The sequence below is a fragment of the Panthera pardus genome, unplaced genomic scaffold (assembly GCF_024362965.1).
Source record: "Panthera pardus isolate Hobbes unplaced genomic scaffold, ASM2436296v1 HiC_scaffold_1, whole genome shotgun sequence".
Lineage (NCBI taxonomy): Eukaryota > Metazoa > Chordata > Mammalia > Carnivora > Felidae > Panthera > Panthera pardus.
In genome coordinates this window covers 76,013,779-76,033,149 of record NW_026526654.1, presented here as the reverse complement: position 1 = coordinate 76,033,149, position 19,371 = coordinate 76,013,779, and the positions used below count along the sequence as shown (strand labels likewise).

The window sequence follows — 19,371 nt, the reverse complement described above, 5'->3', positions numbered from 1 at the left end:
TAGACCTTTCTCAGGGTAGAGCATTAAGAACTGGAAGGCTCATCCACCACAGGCTGATTTCACCCAGATTCACTTTCAGGGGGCAACTTATGTCTAAGTTCTAATTAATGGACTATAAATGTAATAGGTTTAAAAGGTAGATTAAAACTAAAACCAGGGGAGTGCCTGGGTAGCTCAGTTGGTTAACTAGTGCCATAACTAAACCAACCACATCATCTGGACTCTGGACAATAGGACCTGCTTTGCTCAAACAGTCATCTCCCTTCTAAGCAAACTCCTTTGTTAACACCCAATGTAAATGGAGTCCTCATTTTGTACCAATGTCCAATCTTTTAAAAATACATTGTTATTGGAACATCACCTTCAGAATACTTCATTAATTCTATAACAATGCCCTAACATCCTGTATTTATAGCACCAGTCTTTACTCCTCGACAAAGAGCATCCTGGTAAATTTATCTGCTTGGAATGTTAAAATGCATCTTAAATTATCATCAGAGTCTCTACTTCTAGACCAAGGTTTCTCAACCTGTGCATGATTAACGTTTTGAGTTAGATAATTTTTTTATTGACAGAAGCAATACTATTTAGATGTTTAGCAGTCCCCCGGCCTCTACCTACTATCTGCCAGGAGCAGTAGCACAACAATAGCTGTTGTGACAACCAAAAATGTCTCTAGTCGTTCCCAAAATGTCCTTGGGTTGGGGGGTGGGGTTGGGAACCACTGTTCTATATACTGGGCTGCGTCTAGCCCAGATCAACTGCTCAGATGGGGCTTGACAATATTTGTGGAAATTTACATATCCACATGAGTTACATAAATCTCTTCTGAAATTAAAGTTATTAGGTTTCTTCTTCAATAAAAAATTGAAATTTTATGGGTACCTGAGTGGCTCAGTCAGTTTTAAGTGTCCCGATTCTTTATTTCGGCTCAGGTCATGATCTCACAATCCTGAGATCAAGCCCCACATAGGGCTCTCTGCACTGGGCACAGAGCATGCTTAGGATTCTCTCTCTCCCTCTGCCCCTCCCATACAGTCTCTCAGAAAAAGAAAAAAAAGAATTCAAATTTTAAGGATGAATGCTTCGATACCCCTCAGGTCCTGTCATCATAATTTTAAAAGTAAAACACAAGCTTGTATCTTTAAGGGTCATAAATTTCATACAATATATTAAAAAGAACCAGAAAGATCTTTTTACATTTATTCTCCTGGATACATAATATTGACAAACAAAAATAACGTATTTCATACATATTTCAGATTATGTTTACACTTTTCATTGGCTTACCTGAAGAAACCCAGGAGGACGGTTTAGAACTGTATCAAGAGAATTATCCAAGAACCTCACAATTCGAAGATACCCTGGATACGAAGGTGCACTAACCTCCCCTGCAGGATTTACAAAAAAAATCTGTACTCCATTTGGTATCAAAATCAACTCATCTGCATCTAGCCCTAAGGTCTCAAGAGGAGGTGGTTGAGAATGATTCCTATAAAAGTCTTCTCCAACTGATGAAAATTCCCCAGATTCTGTCCCATAGGATACAGTATAATGACCCTCAGCAGCCTGAGGAGTATAAGCAGGAGGTGCTTCTGCTGGATGACTCTGAGACGGTAAGGATAAAGAACTAGATGCAGAAACCAACCCTGGACTTGTTGTTGAAGTGCTTCCATTTACTTCAGTGTGCTGAGAAAGTGAACTAAAGGTGTGAGGCTCTGGTGACTTTTCAGGTATGTCTTTAGGCGGAAATTCTGGATATAACTTGGGCACCTCCTGGAGATCATTCCGTAGAGAAGTGGCAAGACCCTTCTCCAGAATTTCCAATCTAGTACGTACATTCTGTAGTGTTTCTTTCATTTTCTGTTGCATCTGTCTAGCAGATTCCCAACCAGAACCAGTGTGTTCAGGCTCTGTGGATGAAATGCTGATTCCCCTGAGCAGGTGTCCTATTCCTTGCTTATAGTAGTTCTTTGCTTCTTCCTTCTGACCTAATTCATCTGTATTCAGTCCTTTATTAACAAATAAAAAGGCCTTTGTGTATGCTTCCTTGATGATCTTAATTTCAGAAGGTTCTCCATTTTGTGGTTCTTGCTCCATTTCTGCCAAACAGAAAATATTATCTTCAATTATCTAATTTAACTATTTGTTTACTGATTATCAATTTCTCCTACCTAAAGATATTTCAAGAAGACAGGAGCTTTGTTGGTCTGTCTTGTTCACTATTGTACTCCCTAAGCCTAGTATTAGATCTGACATAGAGAATGCACTCAATACGTATTTGTTGAATAGATAAATAATGCTCGTTCCTAAATATCTTTTTATTAAAAAATTTTTTTTTAACATTTTGGAGAGACAGAGAGAGACAAAGGGGAGAGGCAGAGAGAGAGGAAGACACAGAATCTGAAGCAGGCTCCAGGCTCTGAGCTGTCAGCACAGAGCCTGATGCAGGGCTCAAACTCAGGAACCATGAGATCATGACCTGAGCCAAAGTCGGATGCCCAGCTGACTGAGCCACCCAGGTGCCCCTCTAAATATCTTTTTAATTAAAAACAGAAGAGAACAGGAAGATATCTACTGAATAATTTTCTTGTTCCAGTTTCTTATAATAAATAAAAGTTTCCTATCATGTATCTAACGTTAGAACCAAAGAGCTTCATTCTAAAATTTACTATAATACAGATCCAGATTTTATCCAACTAATTAAAAATGAGGTTGAAACACACATTAGAGAGGAGAAAAATGAGAAAAAAATATCTGGATAAATCTTTAAAGTTACCTGCTTCCATTTAAAGGTGTCAAGTTACTCACATGTGGTTAGTTCTATTCCCTCCCAAAACTCCATTAAAATAACTCTAACAAGGGGCGCCTGGGTGGCTCAGTGGGTTTAGTGTACAACTTTGCCTCAGATCATGATCTCATGGTTCGTGAGTTCGAGCGCCACGTTGGGCGCTCTGCTGTCAGCAGAGCCCACTTGAGATCCTGTCTCCATCTCTCTCTGCTCCTCCCCCGCTCATGCTCTCTCAAAAAATCAACATTAAAAAAATAATAAAAAAATTAACAAGATTAAAAAGGCATAACCTCTCATTCTTGTTAATGAGAAAATTACATCAACAAGTACTTCACAAGCATATATTTTTTAATGTTTATTTTTGACAGGAGGAGCTAGTGGGGGGAGGGGCAGAGAGACAGTGGATCTGTATGGAAGAGGGCTCTGCAAGGGAGGGACAACAGGGAGTCCCATGTGGGCTCTTACTCACCGAACCATGAGATCATGACCTGAACAGAAGTCGGAGGCTCAACCGACCAAGCCACCCAGGTGCCCCCCAAAAGAGTATTTAAATAGCCTATGAAGGGGCGCCTGGGTGGCTTAGTCGGTTAAGCGTCCGACTTCGGCCCAGGTCATGACCTCACGGCCCATGAGTTCGAGCCCCGCGTCGGGCTCTGTGCTGACAGCTCAGAGCCTGGAGCCTGCTTCGGATTCTGTGTCTCCCTCTCTCTCTGCCCCTCCCCTGTTCATGCTCTGTCTCTCTCTGTCTCAAAAGTAAATAAACGTTAAAAACACTTTTTTTAAATAAATAGCCTATGAAAAAGTGTTCAACACCTTATCTTGTGCATACCTTCATTTCAAAGCTTATTTTACACAGTGTGCTGAAAGATTTCCTGAAATAATGTGTCTCTGGAAGAAATGGGTTGGCTACTGAGAGGGAAGGCAAGGCATGGGGGGTGAGGGATGGGGGGGGATGGTGTCCAGGGGTCTACAGCTGAATAGCATTCCTTGCTGGCACCTCCATCTTGGGGGAGGGGGAGGGGGAGAAGTTTAGCAGGGAAAAACGCCTGGAAATCGATCAGGTGAAATGTAATTGGACTCTCTGCACACACAGAAAGGAAAAGTGTGCGCTAAAATACTGTATTTTTAATTTGGGATTTATCCCAGGATGTTATATTCTCCGTAGTCTCTGAGAAAATGCATTTCACAGGGGTAGCAACTGCAGAATAGTATTTTTATTTTTTCTAGTGCCTGTTATGGGGTGCCTGGGTTGGGACAGTTAAGGGTAAGACTACAGACTCCGGCTCAGGTCATGATCTCACAGTTCTTGAGACAGAGCCCCAAGATGGGCTTCCCCTGACAGCACAGAGCATGCATGGGATTCTCTCTCCCTCTATCACATGCACAAGCACTCTCTCAAAATAAACTTAATCTAAAAAAGAAAAAGAATTACAAAATGCCTGTCATATCCCTAATCGCAATTAAAAGTTTATCAAAGGCTTGAAAAAATGAAACCCATTATTGCATGATTTCACTTATTTTAATTTTTAAAGTTTGGAACAGAAAGTCTTCCAAATGTCAATCTGTAGTATTTAATAAAACAGTATAATCGTCTTAAAACCGTAAACCTGGTTCCAGATACAAGCGGTGCATTTTTTTTTTTAACGTTCTAACAAACTAAGTACAATGTGTGGTGCATGTGTGTAAGCTTTAAAAAAAATCTCAGGAGAAAAGGTGAAATTCTGAATCAAACAACTAACAACTTAGTTCAATCCCATAAACCCTAAAAGCAGTAACGATCAAGGTAAAGGTCAACATTACAAGTAGTCTGTAATACAGACGTTGCTCTACTACCCACCTATCTGGCCTTTTACCAAAAAAGGAGGGGGAACTTTACCTGTATGCAACGCCCTCCAATACCATCCCATCCCCGTCAGGAGAAATACATGAATGATGGTCCACAAGGCCCCAGAGGTGAGAAAGAACCCACATAAAAGCTTCCTGTTTCAAACAGGTTTCCTATAAAAACACCGAATGAAGTTTGATACTGCAATGGAGAGCAATTAAAAAATAGCTCGATCTGTAACCGGGCACCTTACTATATTTTTTCTCGGTTTTGCTTTTGGAAATTTTGGAGAAAAACTGTTGAATTCTGAACTATTTAAAGCAGGATTTCAGAGGCAACAGCAATCTCGAACGCAAACCCATTAAAATGACACGGCAATAAAGTTAAGTTTCGAGGATCCTCAAGCGGGAGCAAAGCAATCCACTAGTGGAAAACTGGGCCAACCGTACGGTAACGCAATAATGCCCCGTCACGAAACAATGCACATTCCAAGAAAAACTTTCCAGGCACAGAAACCAGGTCAGAGAGATCCTCTGCGGTGCTCAACCTCCAATGAACGTGAACAAATGTATTCCAAAGAGCAAAATCCTGCGCTCTCCATTCCCATTACAACTGCTGTTGGTTGCTGACATTTTGTAAACAAAGACTACCGAACTTTCACGAAGCCTAAGTGCTGGGTAAGGGCGAATAACCACAGCCATTTTCGAAGCCAAGTAAACAGAGCGGAATGAGGCAGCAAGAAGGGTCAAAAGAGACATTCCGGGAGGACGACGACCAAAGGGGAGGGAGTGGGAGGCAGCGCTGAGGGCGCAGGAAGCGCAGAACTCGCAGGTCCCATAAATATGTACGATATGGGGGCTAAGTGAACAACTTCTCAAACTTTTCTCTAGAAATCGCTCCCTTCAACGACAGTTGCATCTCCTACTGGGATGAGGGCGTCCGGGCCTCCTCTGTCCTGCCCCTCCCCCCAGCCCCGTCAGCCCGCGGGGCCCGGGGCGCTCACGCCACCAGCCCGCCTTGGGGGTCCGCGCGAGGGCGAATCCTTCTCCGCCCGCCGCCGCCCCACCTGTGCCTTCCAGATCTCGGGCGCCCGGGCGCCACCCGAAGAGCTCCCCGCCCGGCTGCCGCAGGCCGGAGGCCTGCTCCCTCAGACGCGGCGCGGCGGCGAAGTGCCCGGCCGGGACCGGTCCCGAGGTTCTTCGCGCTTCGCACGAGCGCGCGCGCGACCGCACGACGGAACTCACAAAGCATTCCAAGTCGCGCGCTCCAGAGCGCGCCACGTCACGCGGCCGCGCCGCCCCGCCCGTCAGCTCTCGCTCCCGCATCGGGGCACTGCGGGTAGGTTTTCACGTGACGCCCACTCGGGCGCCTCTCTCCCCGCCCCCCTCCCCGGCGCGCCCGGCCTAAGTCCTACCCACCCTGACCTTCTAGGTGGCGTGTCAGTCACCTTCGAACCCCGGAGTCAAGGCGAAACTCTGTGGGGAGAAAAGGGGCGAGGGCGGAAGGCCGCAGAGAACTACGCGAACCAGCCCCTCGGCGCGGACCCTCGACCCGGGTCTCCGCGGCCACGTCGACAACCCCCCGCGCTTGCGCAATATCTTCTGCCTCCCCCGCCCCCCCCTCCGCGGACCCAAGGCTGCCGGAGAGGCTAGGAGAGAGTGGTGGGCAGGGACGGAAGTCGTGGCTAGAGGGAGCCCTGCGCGCGGTGCACGTGCGAGAACAAAGGCCGATTCTCTCCGCTCTTCTGGAACCTAGGCTTTGTGACTCCTGCATTCTGAGACAGTTACCTCCCAAAGTCCACGTACGCTACGTGGTAAAAGTCTCGGGGTGTGTAATCTAGCAGTATGACACCTCAGGATACAGAGCAACGGTGCTAATACTTCTTATGACTGTGAGAGGCTAAAAGGGGAACGGCAAAGTGAACATACCTTACCTTTCTTCAAGACCTCTTTAAAATTAGTAAAATAGTGGGCGCCTGGGTGGCGCAGTCGGTTAAGCGTCCGACTTCAGCCAGGTCACGATCTCGCGGTCCGTGAGTTCGAGCCCCGCGTCAGGCTCTGGGCTGATGGCTCAGAGCCTGGAGCCTGTTTCCGATTCTGTGTCTCCCTCTCTCTCTGCCCCTCCCCCGTTCATGCTCTGTCTCTCTCTGTCCCAAAAATAAATAAAAAACGTTGAAAAAAAATTAAAAAAAAAAAATTAGTAAAATAGTGTGGACGCCAGATTTTAAACTCTTCAATCGGCCTGCCTTTAAAAAACTGCAGGTATAATGCCCTTAGCCTTTACAGCTAGTGACTTGTTTAGGGATGGCAGTGACTTACCTCCAAATGTATTCTTTACCTCAGTCAAAATTAGAGGACTGTTGGATGACCACTGGGTGAGGCTTTTAAATTCGGGGCCATTTGGGAGGTTCCCCAAATTGAAGAAAGGTAACAGTCATCCCAAAGGGAAAAACCTGTTAGGAAGATACACATTAATACGATGGTTTAAAGGATTTTGTGCGTACACATCTTCAAAGAATTCTGGAAAAAATGTGACTGTGTACCTTCTCCCTCTTTTTATATGGACCATAAAAATTTTCATCTTAAACAGTTGCAAAAGATGCAAATTGTTTTACTGTAAGTTGACATTTTTAAATAAAACTGTAACATGTAACAGTTTTAAATGTAGCCAGTGAAACTCAAATGCCAGGTAATTTGATATCGTTCACCAATTTTTAAAACCGCATTAACAAGCTTCTCTTTAATGGGAAATTTTACATCATTCCTTTTCTTCCTGAAACTGTATTTCCATATTTCCTCATAAAATTTTCTCTCAATATAGTATCTCTTTCTTCTGGAAAGTCTTTTATTGATCATCTAGTATACTTCTCTGCATCATAAATAAGTACATAAATTTAAATCTAATTTTATTTTTTCAAAGGAAAGTATTTTCTATTTTAATTTTTTTGAGAAAGAGAATGGGTGGGGGGAGGGAAGAGAGGGGCAGAGGGAGAGAGAGAGAACCCAAACAGGCTCGGTGCAGAAGCCCAAACAACCTCAGGACCATGACCTGAGCTGAAATCAAGAGTCAGACACTTGGGGTGCCTGAGTGGCTCGGTAAGTGTCCGACTCCTGGTTTCAGCTCAGGTCATGATCTCAACGTTTCTGAGTTCGAGCCCAGCATCAGGCCCTGTGCTGATAGTGAGGAGGCTGCTTCGGATTCTCTCTGTCTCCCTGCCTCCCTACCCTGCTGGCACTGTCTCTCTCTCTCTCTCTCTCTCTCTCAAAATAAAAATTAAACTTAAAAAAAAAAAAAAAAGTCGGTCATTCAACCAACTGAGCCACCCAGGCACCCCATTTAAATCTAATTTTATAATTTTGCAATAGTCGTAAAGGTTAAAGTGTTTAAAAATGTGAAAATATACAAGATCGTTATATATAAAAACCCTAAAATATACTACAAAGCAACTAAAACTAATCAAGTACATCAAGGTTGCAGGATAAAAGATCAGCATACAGAACTCAATAGTATTTCTAAACACTAGCAATGAATGCTCCAAATATGAAATTAAGAATTTCATTGACAATATTATCAAGAGCAAAATACTTTGGAATAAATTTAACAAAATAAGTGCAAGACTTGTACACCAAAAACTACAAAACATTGCTAAGAGGGTTTATAGAAGACCTAAATAAATGGAAAGACATTCTACATTCACAGACTGCAAGATTTTATATTGTTATAATGGCAATATTCCCCAAACTAATCTATAGATAGACGATAACCCCTACCCAAATCCCAGACAATTATTGTGCAGAAATTGGCAAACTAATCCTAACTCATATGGAAATGCAAAGGAGCCAGAATAGACAAAACAATCTTGAAAAAGACGAACAAAAGTGGAGGATTTACCCTTATTTTTTTTTTTTTTTGGTTTTTGATTTGTGCTTTGCTTCTTTTGTTTGTTCTTCAAGTTTTTATTTAAATTCCAGTTAGTTAACATACAGTTAGTTAACATACATACAGTGTAACATTAGTTTTAGATGTAGAATTTAGTGATTCATCACTTACATACAACACCCAGGGCTCATCACTACAAGTGGCTTCCTTAAACCCATCACCCATTTAACCCATCCCTTCTTCCCCTACCAACCTCCCCTCCAGTAACCTTCAGTTCTCTATAGTTAAGAGTCTGTTTCCTGGTTTGCCCCCCTCCTTTTTTATATGTTCATCTGTTTCTTAAATCCCACATATAAGTGAAATCATATAGTATTTGTCTTTCTCTGACATTTCACTTAGCATAATACTTTCTAGCTCTATCCATGTTGTTGCAAATGGCAAGATTTCATTCTTTTTTGACTAATATTCCATCATATATACATATGTGTGTATATATATATAATATACGTGTATATGTGTGTATAATATATGTGTGTATATATATGTATATATAATATCTCATTTTATTTATTCATCCATAAGATAATGGACATTTGGGCTCTTTCCATAATTTGGCTATTGTTGACAATGCTGCTATAAACATAAACATTGGGGTGCATGAATCCCTTCAAATTAGTATTTTTATATCCTTTCTGTAAATACCTGGTAGTGTAATTGCTAGATCATAGGGTAGTTCTATTTTTAACTTCTTAAACCTCCATACTGTTTTCCAGAGTGGCTAAACTAGTTTGCATTCCTACCAACAGTGTAAGAGGGTTCCCCTTTCTCCACATCCTCACCAACACCTGTTGTTTTCTGTGTTGTTAATTTTAGCCATTATGACTGGTGTGAGATGATATCTCACTATAGTTTTTATTTGTATTTCCCTAATGATGAGTGAGGTTTAACATCTTTTCATGTGTCTGTTAGCCATCTATAGGTCTTCTTTGGAAAAATGTCTATTTGTGTCTTCTGCCCATTTTTTAAAACTGGATTATTTGGTTTTGGGCTGTTCAGTTTTATAAGTTCTTTATATATTTTGAATATTAACCCTTTATCAACTATGCCATTTACAATATCTTCTCCCATTTCAAAGGTTGCCTTTTACTTTTGTTGATTGTTTCTTTCACTGTGCAGAAGCTTTTTATTGATGAAGTCCTGATAGTTCACTTTTGCTTTTGTTTCCTTTGCGTCAGGAGACATATCCAGTAAGAAGTTGCTATGGTTGATGTCAGAAAGGTTACTGCCTGTATTCTCCTCTAGGACTTTGATGGTTTCCTATCTCACATTTAGGTCTTTCATCCATTTTGAATTAATTTTTGTGTATGGTGTAAAAAAGTGGTCCAGTTTCATTCTTTTGTATGTTGCTGTTCAGTTTTACCAACACCATTTGTTGAAGAAACTCTTTTTTCCCATTGGATATTCTTTCCGCTTAGTCAAAGATTACTTGACCATGTAGTTGTGGGTCTATTTCTGGGTTTTCTTTTCTGTTCCACTGACCTATGTGTCTGTTTTTGTGCCAATACCATACTGCCTTGATCACTCTAGCTTTTAAGTCCAGAATAGTGGTGCATCCAGCTTTGCTTTTCTTTTTCAAGATTGCTTTGGCTATTTGGGGTCTTTTGTGGTTCCATACAAATTTTAGGATTTTTTGTTCTAGTTCTGTGAAAAATCCTGGTGGTATTTTAATAAGGATTGCATTAAGTGTGTGGATTGTTTTGGGTATGGATATTTTAACAATGTTTGTTCTTCCCATACACGAGCACAGAATATTTTTGATTTCTCTATCATCTTCAATTTCTCTCATCAGTGTTTTATAGCTATCAGAATACAGATCTTTTACCTCTTTGGTTAAGTTTATTCTTAGGTATCTTACAACTTTTTGGTGCAGCTGTAAATGGGATTGATTCCTTGAATTTTCTTTCAGCTGCTTCATTATTGGCGTATAGAGACGCAACAGATTTCTGGACATTGATTTTGTATCCTGCAACCTTACTGAATTTGTGTATCAGTTCTAGAAATTTTTTGATGGAGTCTTTGGGGTTTTCTATACAGAGTATCATGTCATCTGCAAATAGTGAAAGCTTGACTTCTTCCTTGTCTGTTTAGATACCTTTTTTTGTTGTTATTGTCTGATTGCTGAGGCAAGGACTTCCAGTACTATGTTAAATAACAGTGGTGAGAGTGGACATCTTTGTCTTGTTCCTGACTGTAGAGGAAAAGCTCTCAGTGTTTCCCCAGTAAAGATGATATTAGCTGTGAGTTTTTGTATATGGCCTTTATTATAGTGACATATGTTCCCTCTATCCCTACTTTGTTGAGAGATTTTATCATGAATGGATCTGTACTTTGTCAGATTCTTTTTCTGAATCTATTGAAAGGATCATATGGTTCTTATCCTTTCTTTTGTTAAGGTAGTATATCACATTGATTGATTTGTGAATATTGAACCACTCTTGCAGCTCAGGAATGAATCCCACTTGATTGCGGTGAATGATTCTTTTACTGTACTATTGTATCTGATTTGGCAGTATTTTGTTGAAAATTTTTGCATCCATGTTCAAGGATATTGGCCTGTAGTTCTCTTTTTTAGTGGAATCTTTGATTTTGGAATCAAAATAATGCTGGCCTCATAGAATGATTTTGGAAGCTTTCTTTCCATATCTATTTTTTTGGAATAGTTTGAGAATAATAGGTATTAACTCTTCTTTAAATATCTGGTAGACCTGGGATGCCTGGGTGGCTCAATCAGTTAAGCGACTGACTTCAGCTCAGGTCATGATCTTGGAGTTTGTGTGTTCGAGCCCTGCACTGGGCTCTGTGCTGACAGCTCAGAGACTGGAGCCTGCTTCAGATTCTGTGTCTCCCTTTCTCTGCCCCTCCCCCACTCACACTCTGTTCTCTCTCTCCTTCAAAAATAAATAAACATTAAATTTTTTTTTTTTAAATATCTTGCAGACCTCCCCCCATGAAGCCACCTGGCCTTGGACTTTTGTTTATTGGGAAATTTTTGATTACTTATTCAGTTTCTTTGCTGGTTATCAGTCTCTTCAAGTTTTCTATTTCTTCTTGTTTCAGTTTTGACAGTTTATAGGAATGTATCCATTTCTTCCAGATTGTATGATTTGCTGGCATATAATTTTTCCCACTATTCTCCTATAATTGTATTTCTGTGGTGTTGGTTGTTATTTCTCCTCTTTCATTTGTGATTTCATTTATTTGAGTCCTTTTTCTTTTTGATAAATCTGGCTAGGGGTTTATCAATTTTATTAATTTTTTCAAGGAAACATCTCCCGGTTTCATTGATCTGTTCTTTTCTTTTCATTTCTATATCATGTATTTTTGCTCTAATCTTTATTATGGAAATAATAAGTTCTTCTTCTGCTGGCTTTAGGCTTTGTTTGTTGTTCTTTTTCTAGCTTCTTTAGGTATAAGTTCATGTTGTTTGAGATTTTTCTTTCTGCGATCCATTTCTCTCTGAAACCACATCTCCACACTTCCTACCTTCCTCTATGTGGCCTCTTCTCTCCTTCTAGTTGTGCACTTTGTTCTGTCAGTCCTCAGGTCATGGTTGGGCATTCAGAATGATTTGATAGTTACCTAGCTGTGTTCGAGGGTCAAGGCAAGCCTAGAGTCCTCCTACTACACTGACATCTTAGCTCCCCCTCATATGTTTCCTGATAACCAAATTTACTACAAAGTTGCAATAATCATTTCAGTTTGGTATTGGCATAAGAACAGACATATGTGGGATAGAATTGAACAATGAAATAGAATTAATAACCCATAAATAAGCCCATCCACAGTTAACGGATTTTTAATAAATCTCAAGAATATTCAATGGGAAAGAAGTATTATTTTCAACAAATGGAACAATAGGAAATTCATTCAAAAAGGAGAATTTGGACCCCTACCTCACAACGTACTAAAAAATTAACATAAAATGGATCAAAGACCTAAATGTAAGAACTAAAACTGTAAAACTCTTAGATGAAAACATGAGTAAATCTTCATAAACTTGGATGAAACAATGATTTCTTTTTTTTTAAGTTTATTTATTTTGAGAGAGAGACAGCATGTGTATGCGTGAGCAGGGGAGGAGCAGAGAGAGAGGGAGAGACAGAATCTCAAGTAGGCTCTGGCTGTTAGTGCACAGCTGGATGTGTGGCTTGATTCTCATGAACCATGAGAACATGACCTGAGCCTAAATCAAGAGTTTGATGCTTAACCAACTGAGCCACCCAGGCACCCCTGAAGCAAGGATTTCTTAGTTACAACCCCCAAAATATAACGAATAAAAAACAATTGATAAGTTGTATTTCATCAAAATTAAAATATTTTGCTTTTCAAATGACGCCATCAAGAAATTGAAAATAACAACACATAGACAATGAGAAACGATTTGCAAATTATTATATCTGATTTGTATTTAGAATATATAAAGAACTATTATAACTCGACAAATAAGGCACAGTTTTAAAATGGGCATAGGATTTGAATAGACATTTCTCCAAAAATATACAAATGCCCAGAAAGCACATGAAAATATGTTCAATGCAATTAATCTTTAGAAAAATGGAAATCAAAAATACAACGTGTCATTATTTATCCTCTAGAATGTCTATAATAAAAAAGATAGATACTAACAAGTATTGACAAGGATGTGGAGAAATTCAAACTCTTCATGTACTACTGGTACCAATGTAAAATGATGCATCCATATTTTGGTAAACAATTTGCATCTTAAAAAGTCATTTGTAGACTTACTATATGACCTGCAATTCCCATGAGAGATGAAATTGTGTACATGTTGTCATTTCTCTTGGTTCAAAAAAATCAAGTGATGCTCTTGTTATAAAACTTCCACTTCTGTTTATTTAGTTTAGGTGCATAGAGTCTCTCAGTTTTCACATCTATAAATGTTAAAATTGAGATAGAACTGATGCTGTATCCTGTGTTATTCTGGAAATAGAACACATATAATACAAACAATAATATAAATAGCTATACACACATACAAAGTGTACAGGTATACTTGACCAAAATGTTCACAGCAACATTATTTAAAATGGCCAAAAAGTAAAAATAACCCAACCATATATCAATCATGAATGGATTTTTGAAAATGTGGTATATCCATACAATGGAATATTGTTCAGTCCCAAAAATGCTGCACATGGATGAACCTCAGTGAGATAAGCCAGATATGAACACATATTGCATGATTCTATTTTTGTGAATTTTTTAAAATGGCAAATATACAAAGACAGAAAGTAGACTGGTGGTTGCCTAAGGCTGGGGTTGGTAATTAGAATTGACTGTAAATGGACACAAGGTTTTCTTTTTAGGGTAGAAATGTTCTAAAATTAGATTGTGATGATGGTTGTATAGTTCTGTAAATATAATGAAATCCATTGAATTGTACATTTAAAATTAGTGAACACCATAAATGGTGTATACATATTATATTTAAAGCAGTTTGAAAAATACCTCCTGGGTAGAGGGATTATTATATTTGTATTTATATATATTTTAAGTGTGGATAAATATTTATTGAACAAAGAGTATATATTTATTGGAAATGCATCTTAAAGTGGTGATGGGGACTTGTTTTCCAGTTAATTAGTATACTTCCAGATGATTATCATTTATTTCTAGAATGGGACAGAATTCAGCTTCAATTCTATTCTAATTTCAATATTTCTATATGTAAAGGCTGAGAAACTCCACATAAACAAAATGAACTAATCTAGGTTATCACTGGTGATATTACCTAATTGCTCCCAGCTCATGTTGAACTCAACAGAACGACTTGGTATAAAATAAAAGTCCCGGAAAGTACATTTTGTTTAAGGCTAATGTGATAATACTATTCTAAAAGTTCTAGGGGACCTTGAGTGGGTCAGTTGGTTGACGATCCAACTTTGGCTCAGGTCATCATCTCACAGTTCACGAGTTCGAGCCCCACATCAGGCTCTGTGCTGACAGTTCAGAGCCTGGAGCTTGCTTCAGATTCTGTGTCTCCCTCTTTCTCTGCCCCTCCCCTGCTCACACTCTGTCTCGGTCTCTCAAAAATAAATAAACATTAAAAAATTTTAAAATAAATAAATAAAAATAAAAATTCTACATGATGCTAGGTCTTCACTGTATGACCTCATTAAACTTTTCTTCCTTAAATTTTTTGCATATGAAAAGCATGAATTTGACCAAAGGTCAATAATTGTGATGTTCTTAGTACAGTATAATTTTCCCCTGGCAGACCAAATAGTGGATGATGGACAAATGTAGCATTTTAAAAACTGAGTAATAAATAGATAAAAGTAATTTCTTATTCAAATTTGGAGATACATATGTAGGCTTTATAAGTTCTATATTTCCATATAAAATATTTTATCTGTTCCTTAGCAAATATATATACCCTTAAAAAACATCTATTAAAGTATGAAAAACAATTCCTTTAATATTTCTTACTAGCCTGATTTGGCTTCATTCTTGCCAAATTGATGTTTTTTATATTATAAAAAGGCTAACAGCTGGTTCAGTAAAGTACCTCATTTTCTTTTTCTTTTTTTAAATTTACATCCAAGTTAGTTAGTATATAGTGCAATAATGATTTCAGGAGTAGATTCCAGTGATTCATCCCCTACATATAACACTCAGTGCTCATCCCAACAAGTGTCTTCCTTAATGCCCCTTGCCCGTTAAATCCATCCCCCCTTCAGCAACCCTCAATTTGTTCTCTATATTTAAGAGTCTCTTATGTTTTGTCCCCCTCCTTGTTTTTATATTATTTTTGCTTCCCTGCCCTTATGTTCATCTGTTTTGTATCTTAAATTCCACATATGAGTGAAGTCATGATATTTGTCTTTTCTCTGACTGACTAATTTCACTTAGCATAATACATTCGAGTTCTATCCACGTTGCTGCAAAAAAGTACCTCATTTTCTATACACTTAATATGCATAACAAGATGGTAGGGTACAGTTTAACACTAGACACCAAAATTCTTCTTCTTCTTCTTCTTCTTCTTCTTCTTCTTCTTCTTCTTCTTCTAGTTCTTTTTTAATTTTAGAGAGAGTGCTTAAGCAGGGGAGAGGGTCAGAGGGAGAAAGAGACAGAGACAGAGAAAGAATTCCAAGCAGGCGCCATGCTCAGCATGGAGCCCAACGTAGGGCTCAGTCCCTCGACCCTGAGAATCCCAAGCATGATTCCATGGGCCTGGAACTCACAAATCATGAGATCATGATCTGAACTGATATTAAGAGTTGGATGCTCAACTGACTGAGCCACCTAGGTGCCCCCCAAATTATTCTTACAGCAACTGTGTTGCTTTAAGGAAATCTTGGTAAGTCACTTAGAGTCAGGGTGAATCCCCAAGGACATAGGCAAATAAGAGAAAATAAATGAAAAAACACCTACAACATTTTTAATACTGTTACTACATTAAAATGAGCCAAGGGGTGCTCATTTCTAATGGGGCTTCAGGAACGAAAGAAGGAAGGAAGGAAGGAAGGAAGGAAGGAAGGAAGGAAGGAAGGAAAAAGTCAAGATTGGCAACAGGTGGAATGGGGAATGAGGGGCACTGAAAACTTAGAAAGGAGGAAAAGCCAACCAACATGGTAGATTGATAAAGGACTCAGAAGAAAACAGTTTCCCGAATTTGCATTTGTGGCGGTTTTTGCTACTGTAAGAGACCTACAATTTCCTGAATCCTTCAGTGTAGTTTTAAAAAAATTCTTTGTGTTTTGTTTTTGTTTTGTTTTGGTGAGGGATTTAGAAAAGAGGCTCAATACCCATCTTGTTTACATGGTTCAGAACAAGACAAGTATGTGAATGATGAGGAGAAGATCAATGAACTGAATTAGGGAAAGGAAAGGCCCAGATCCAGATGTGTCCTTGAGACTGTAAATCCTTTGGGAATTTTTGAACATCTCAAAGAGAGCATCAGATTTTTTACGAAAGGTAGAGATGGAGCTCAAGGAAAATGTCAATGTTTTTTGTCAGAAACCACCAAGAATATACTGGAGTTTGAACTTCTGTTAAACACTGCTTGTCTTTTTTTTTTTTTTTAATGTTTATTAATTTTGAGAGCGAGTGTCAGTGGGGGAGGGGCAGAGAGAGAGAGAAAGACAGAGGATCCAAAGCTGGCCACACACTGACAGCAGAGAGCCCGATGCCGGCTTGAACCCACCAACCGTGAGACCATGGCCAGAGCCAAAGTTGGACGCTTAACCAACTGAGCCACCCAGGCATCCCTTGATAAAACATCAAAGCAGTTGCGTTTTCAACCTTATTAAAATGTGGCTATATTTAAGTATTTCATGTATACTTGTAAAGGTTTTTCAAGTTCTGTGTAATTAGGGATTGTAAGAATAAAGAGAAGAAGGTATCTTTAGTACTGGTTGACTGTAATACCTGTTAGACACTAGCCCTTTCCCCTTCTTGAGTATGTCACTTATTAAGGAGGCTAAAAAGAAAAATGTGTGATGAACTGCTGGTAAAATCCACTGAACACCAGGAATTCATTTTTGGATGTCCTGATGGTCTTGGAGGGATTCCCACTGCAGAACAACCAGCACTTTTCTGGCCATATTCAGGCAATATCGATTGAAAGATCTAGGTCTAGGAGTTCCATCTTCAGCCCTCTCAATTCTTGGAACTATCTCATCCCAGCCTGATTGCCCAATAAACTTATGTGATAGCAGATGACAAGGAACACAACATTCAACAAAACAAAGATTTGAATGCATCAGTTCACAGAGAATTCATAAGCAAAGATACTGTTTATGAAATAAAAAGAAAGAAAGAAAGAAAAGCCTGCTATTTTGTGAGACTGTAAAAGTATACCAAGGGTTACATTTTTATAGTTAAAATTTTCAAGCAGTTCTTTCCAGAAACTCTTTCTTCATTGTTCAATAATATTTATTTCCTGAATAGTTTATGTTTCTTAGTCCTTTTTGCCAGTTTGTAGTCTAATTGATGTTGTTTCTTTAAAAATAGAGTCCTTTTTCCTAAAGAAACACAAACTTTAAAAAACATTCATCTGGGGCACCTGGGTGGCACCTGGGTGGCTCAGTCGGTTAAGGGTCCAACTCTTGGTTTCAGCTCAGCTCATGATCTCATGGTTCGGGAGTTCAAGACCCACATGAGACTCAGCACTGACTCTGCTTGGGATTCTCTCTATCTCCCTCTCTCTGCCCATCCCTGCTCATGTGCTCTCTCTCAAAATAAATAAATAAACATTACAGAAATTTAAAAAATAGGGGTGCCTGGGTGCCTTAGTTGGTTTAGCGTCTGACTCTGGCTCAGATCATGATCTCACCATTCATGAGTCGCAGCCCCATATCTGGCTCTGCACTGACCTCTCAGAGTCTAGAGCCTGCTTTGGATTCTATGTCTTCCTCTCTCTCTGCCCCTCCCCTGCTCACACTCTGTCTCTCTCTCAAAAATAAACATTAAAAATTTTTTTAAATAAATATAAAAAAATGAAATTCAAACATTCATCAACCTAATATAACTGCAAAGACTTGATGCCATGATTAATATATGAAGATGAGAAATCAAATAAGTTTGAATTTATCCATTTTTTCTTACATGCTGTCTGGAACAATTGATATTGTTCTTACCAACAAAAACCACTATTGGCTATTAAAAAAAAATCACATTCAGGACAGAATTGGAAGATGAGAATACCTGTGTGCCTGGCTGGCTCAGTCAGTAGAGCCTATGACTCTTGATCTCAGGGTTGTAAGTTTGAGCCCACATTGGGTACAGAGATCAGTTAAAAATAAAATCTTAAAATAATAAATAAAATAAAGGAACCAGTTCTGCCATCCAAAAATAAATAAATAAATAAGTTCTTTAATTTACATATAGACAAGTCCCTATGGTGTCAGATCACAGCATAGCTAAGCATCACCGAACTGTATTTAGTTTCAAGCCTTGCTTGTAACAGTGGGGTTCTTTCTATGCAGTTCTGAAGTGATAGAAATTAAAATGCTAACAATACCCAGTTTTAAACAGCCCACAGAAACTACATATGTATTAAGCCTACTCTCAGAGTCTATAAATTACTCCATCAGAATATATTAAGTAAGGGCTTTGGAATTTAACTCTTTCAGATGAAAACAGTTTCCATCAAATTTTCTAAAAAGTCAAATATGGGGCCATAGTAATATCAATTTTTTGAAGCCCACTGTACAGAAAGTCCTCTGCTGGCCATCTTACCTCCCTCATTTTATTTTACCCCCCAATAAACCAATAAGGAGGCTATTGTCAGATGAAGAAATGGAAGCTTAGGAAGTTTAATATATTCTAAACAACACAGCAAATACCTACCAAAGCCAAGATTCCCAAAGATTGTTTTCAGAATTGCTATTTTGTCAAAATTAATGTTTTATTGAATAACTATTACCATATGCTCAGTATACAGTCATATATTATAGTTTCCATATATTACCTTTGAATTCCCGCCCCCCCAAAAAAATCATACAGAATGAGGTTTGTTAACATTAACATTAAGTAACATGATCAAAATCTCACAACTAGTAAGTAGTAGAACTATAGTTTAAACTGGAGTTTTTGACTTTAAAAACCTTAGCATTTTCTACTGTAACACAGTACCTTAGGGTTGGTTATCCAGTTCCCAAAAAGTAACATAATTTGGAAGAATCTGAAACATCCTAGGACAGAGAAAATTTCGCCAAGACTACAAATTTGCTGGTTTCTTTGGTTTAGCTCTAAAAACAAATATATACTTAGAATCATGATCTATCTAATGAACTCATGTTTGAATCCTAGCAGTCATACCTACCGCCTACATAATTTTGGGCAATTT

The 19,371-nt window shown here is 38.9% G+C and overlaps 1 protein-coding gene across 6 annotated transcripts in view; it reads right to left on the bottom strand.

Annotated features, from left to right (window-relative positions):
• Positions 1–19,371, bottom strand: part of SPART (spartin) — a 90,610-nt gene that overhangs the window by 25,290 nt on the left and 45,949 nt on the right. For 3 of the 6 annotated variants that reach the window (XM_019447750.2, XM_019447751.2, XM_019447757.2), the window contains exons 1-2: positions 5,683–5,791; positions 1,291–2,102 (exon numbers count right to left, since the gene is read on the bottom strand). In XM_019447750.2, the coding sequence (XP_019303295.1) occupies positions 1,291–2,100 (810 nt within the window). In that variant the 5' untranslated portion in view covers positions 2,101–2,102; positions 5,683–5,791. Of the gene's footprint in view, positions 1–1,290; positions 2,103–5,682; positions 5,792–5,860; positions 5,950–6,934; positions 6,956–19,371 lie in introns of those variants that run through there. The other 3 variants (XM_019447753.2, XM_019447754.2, XM_019447756.2) reach the window with 3 other exon arrangements.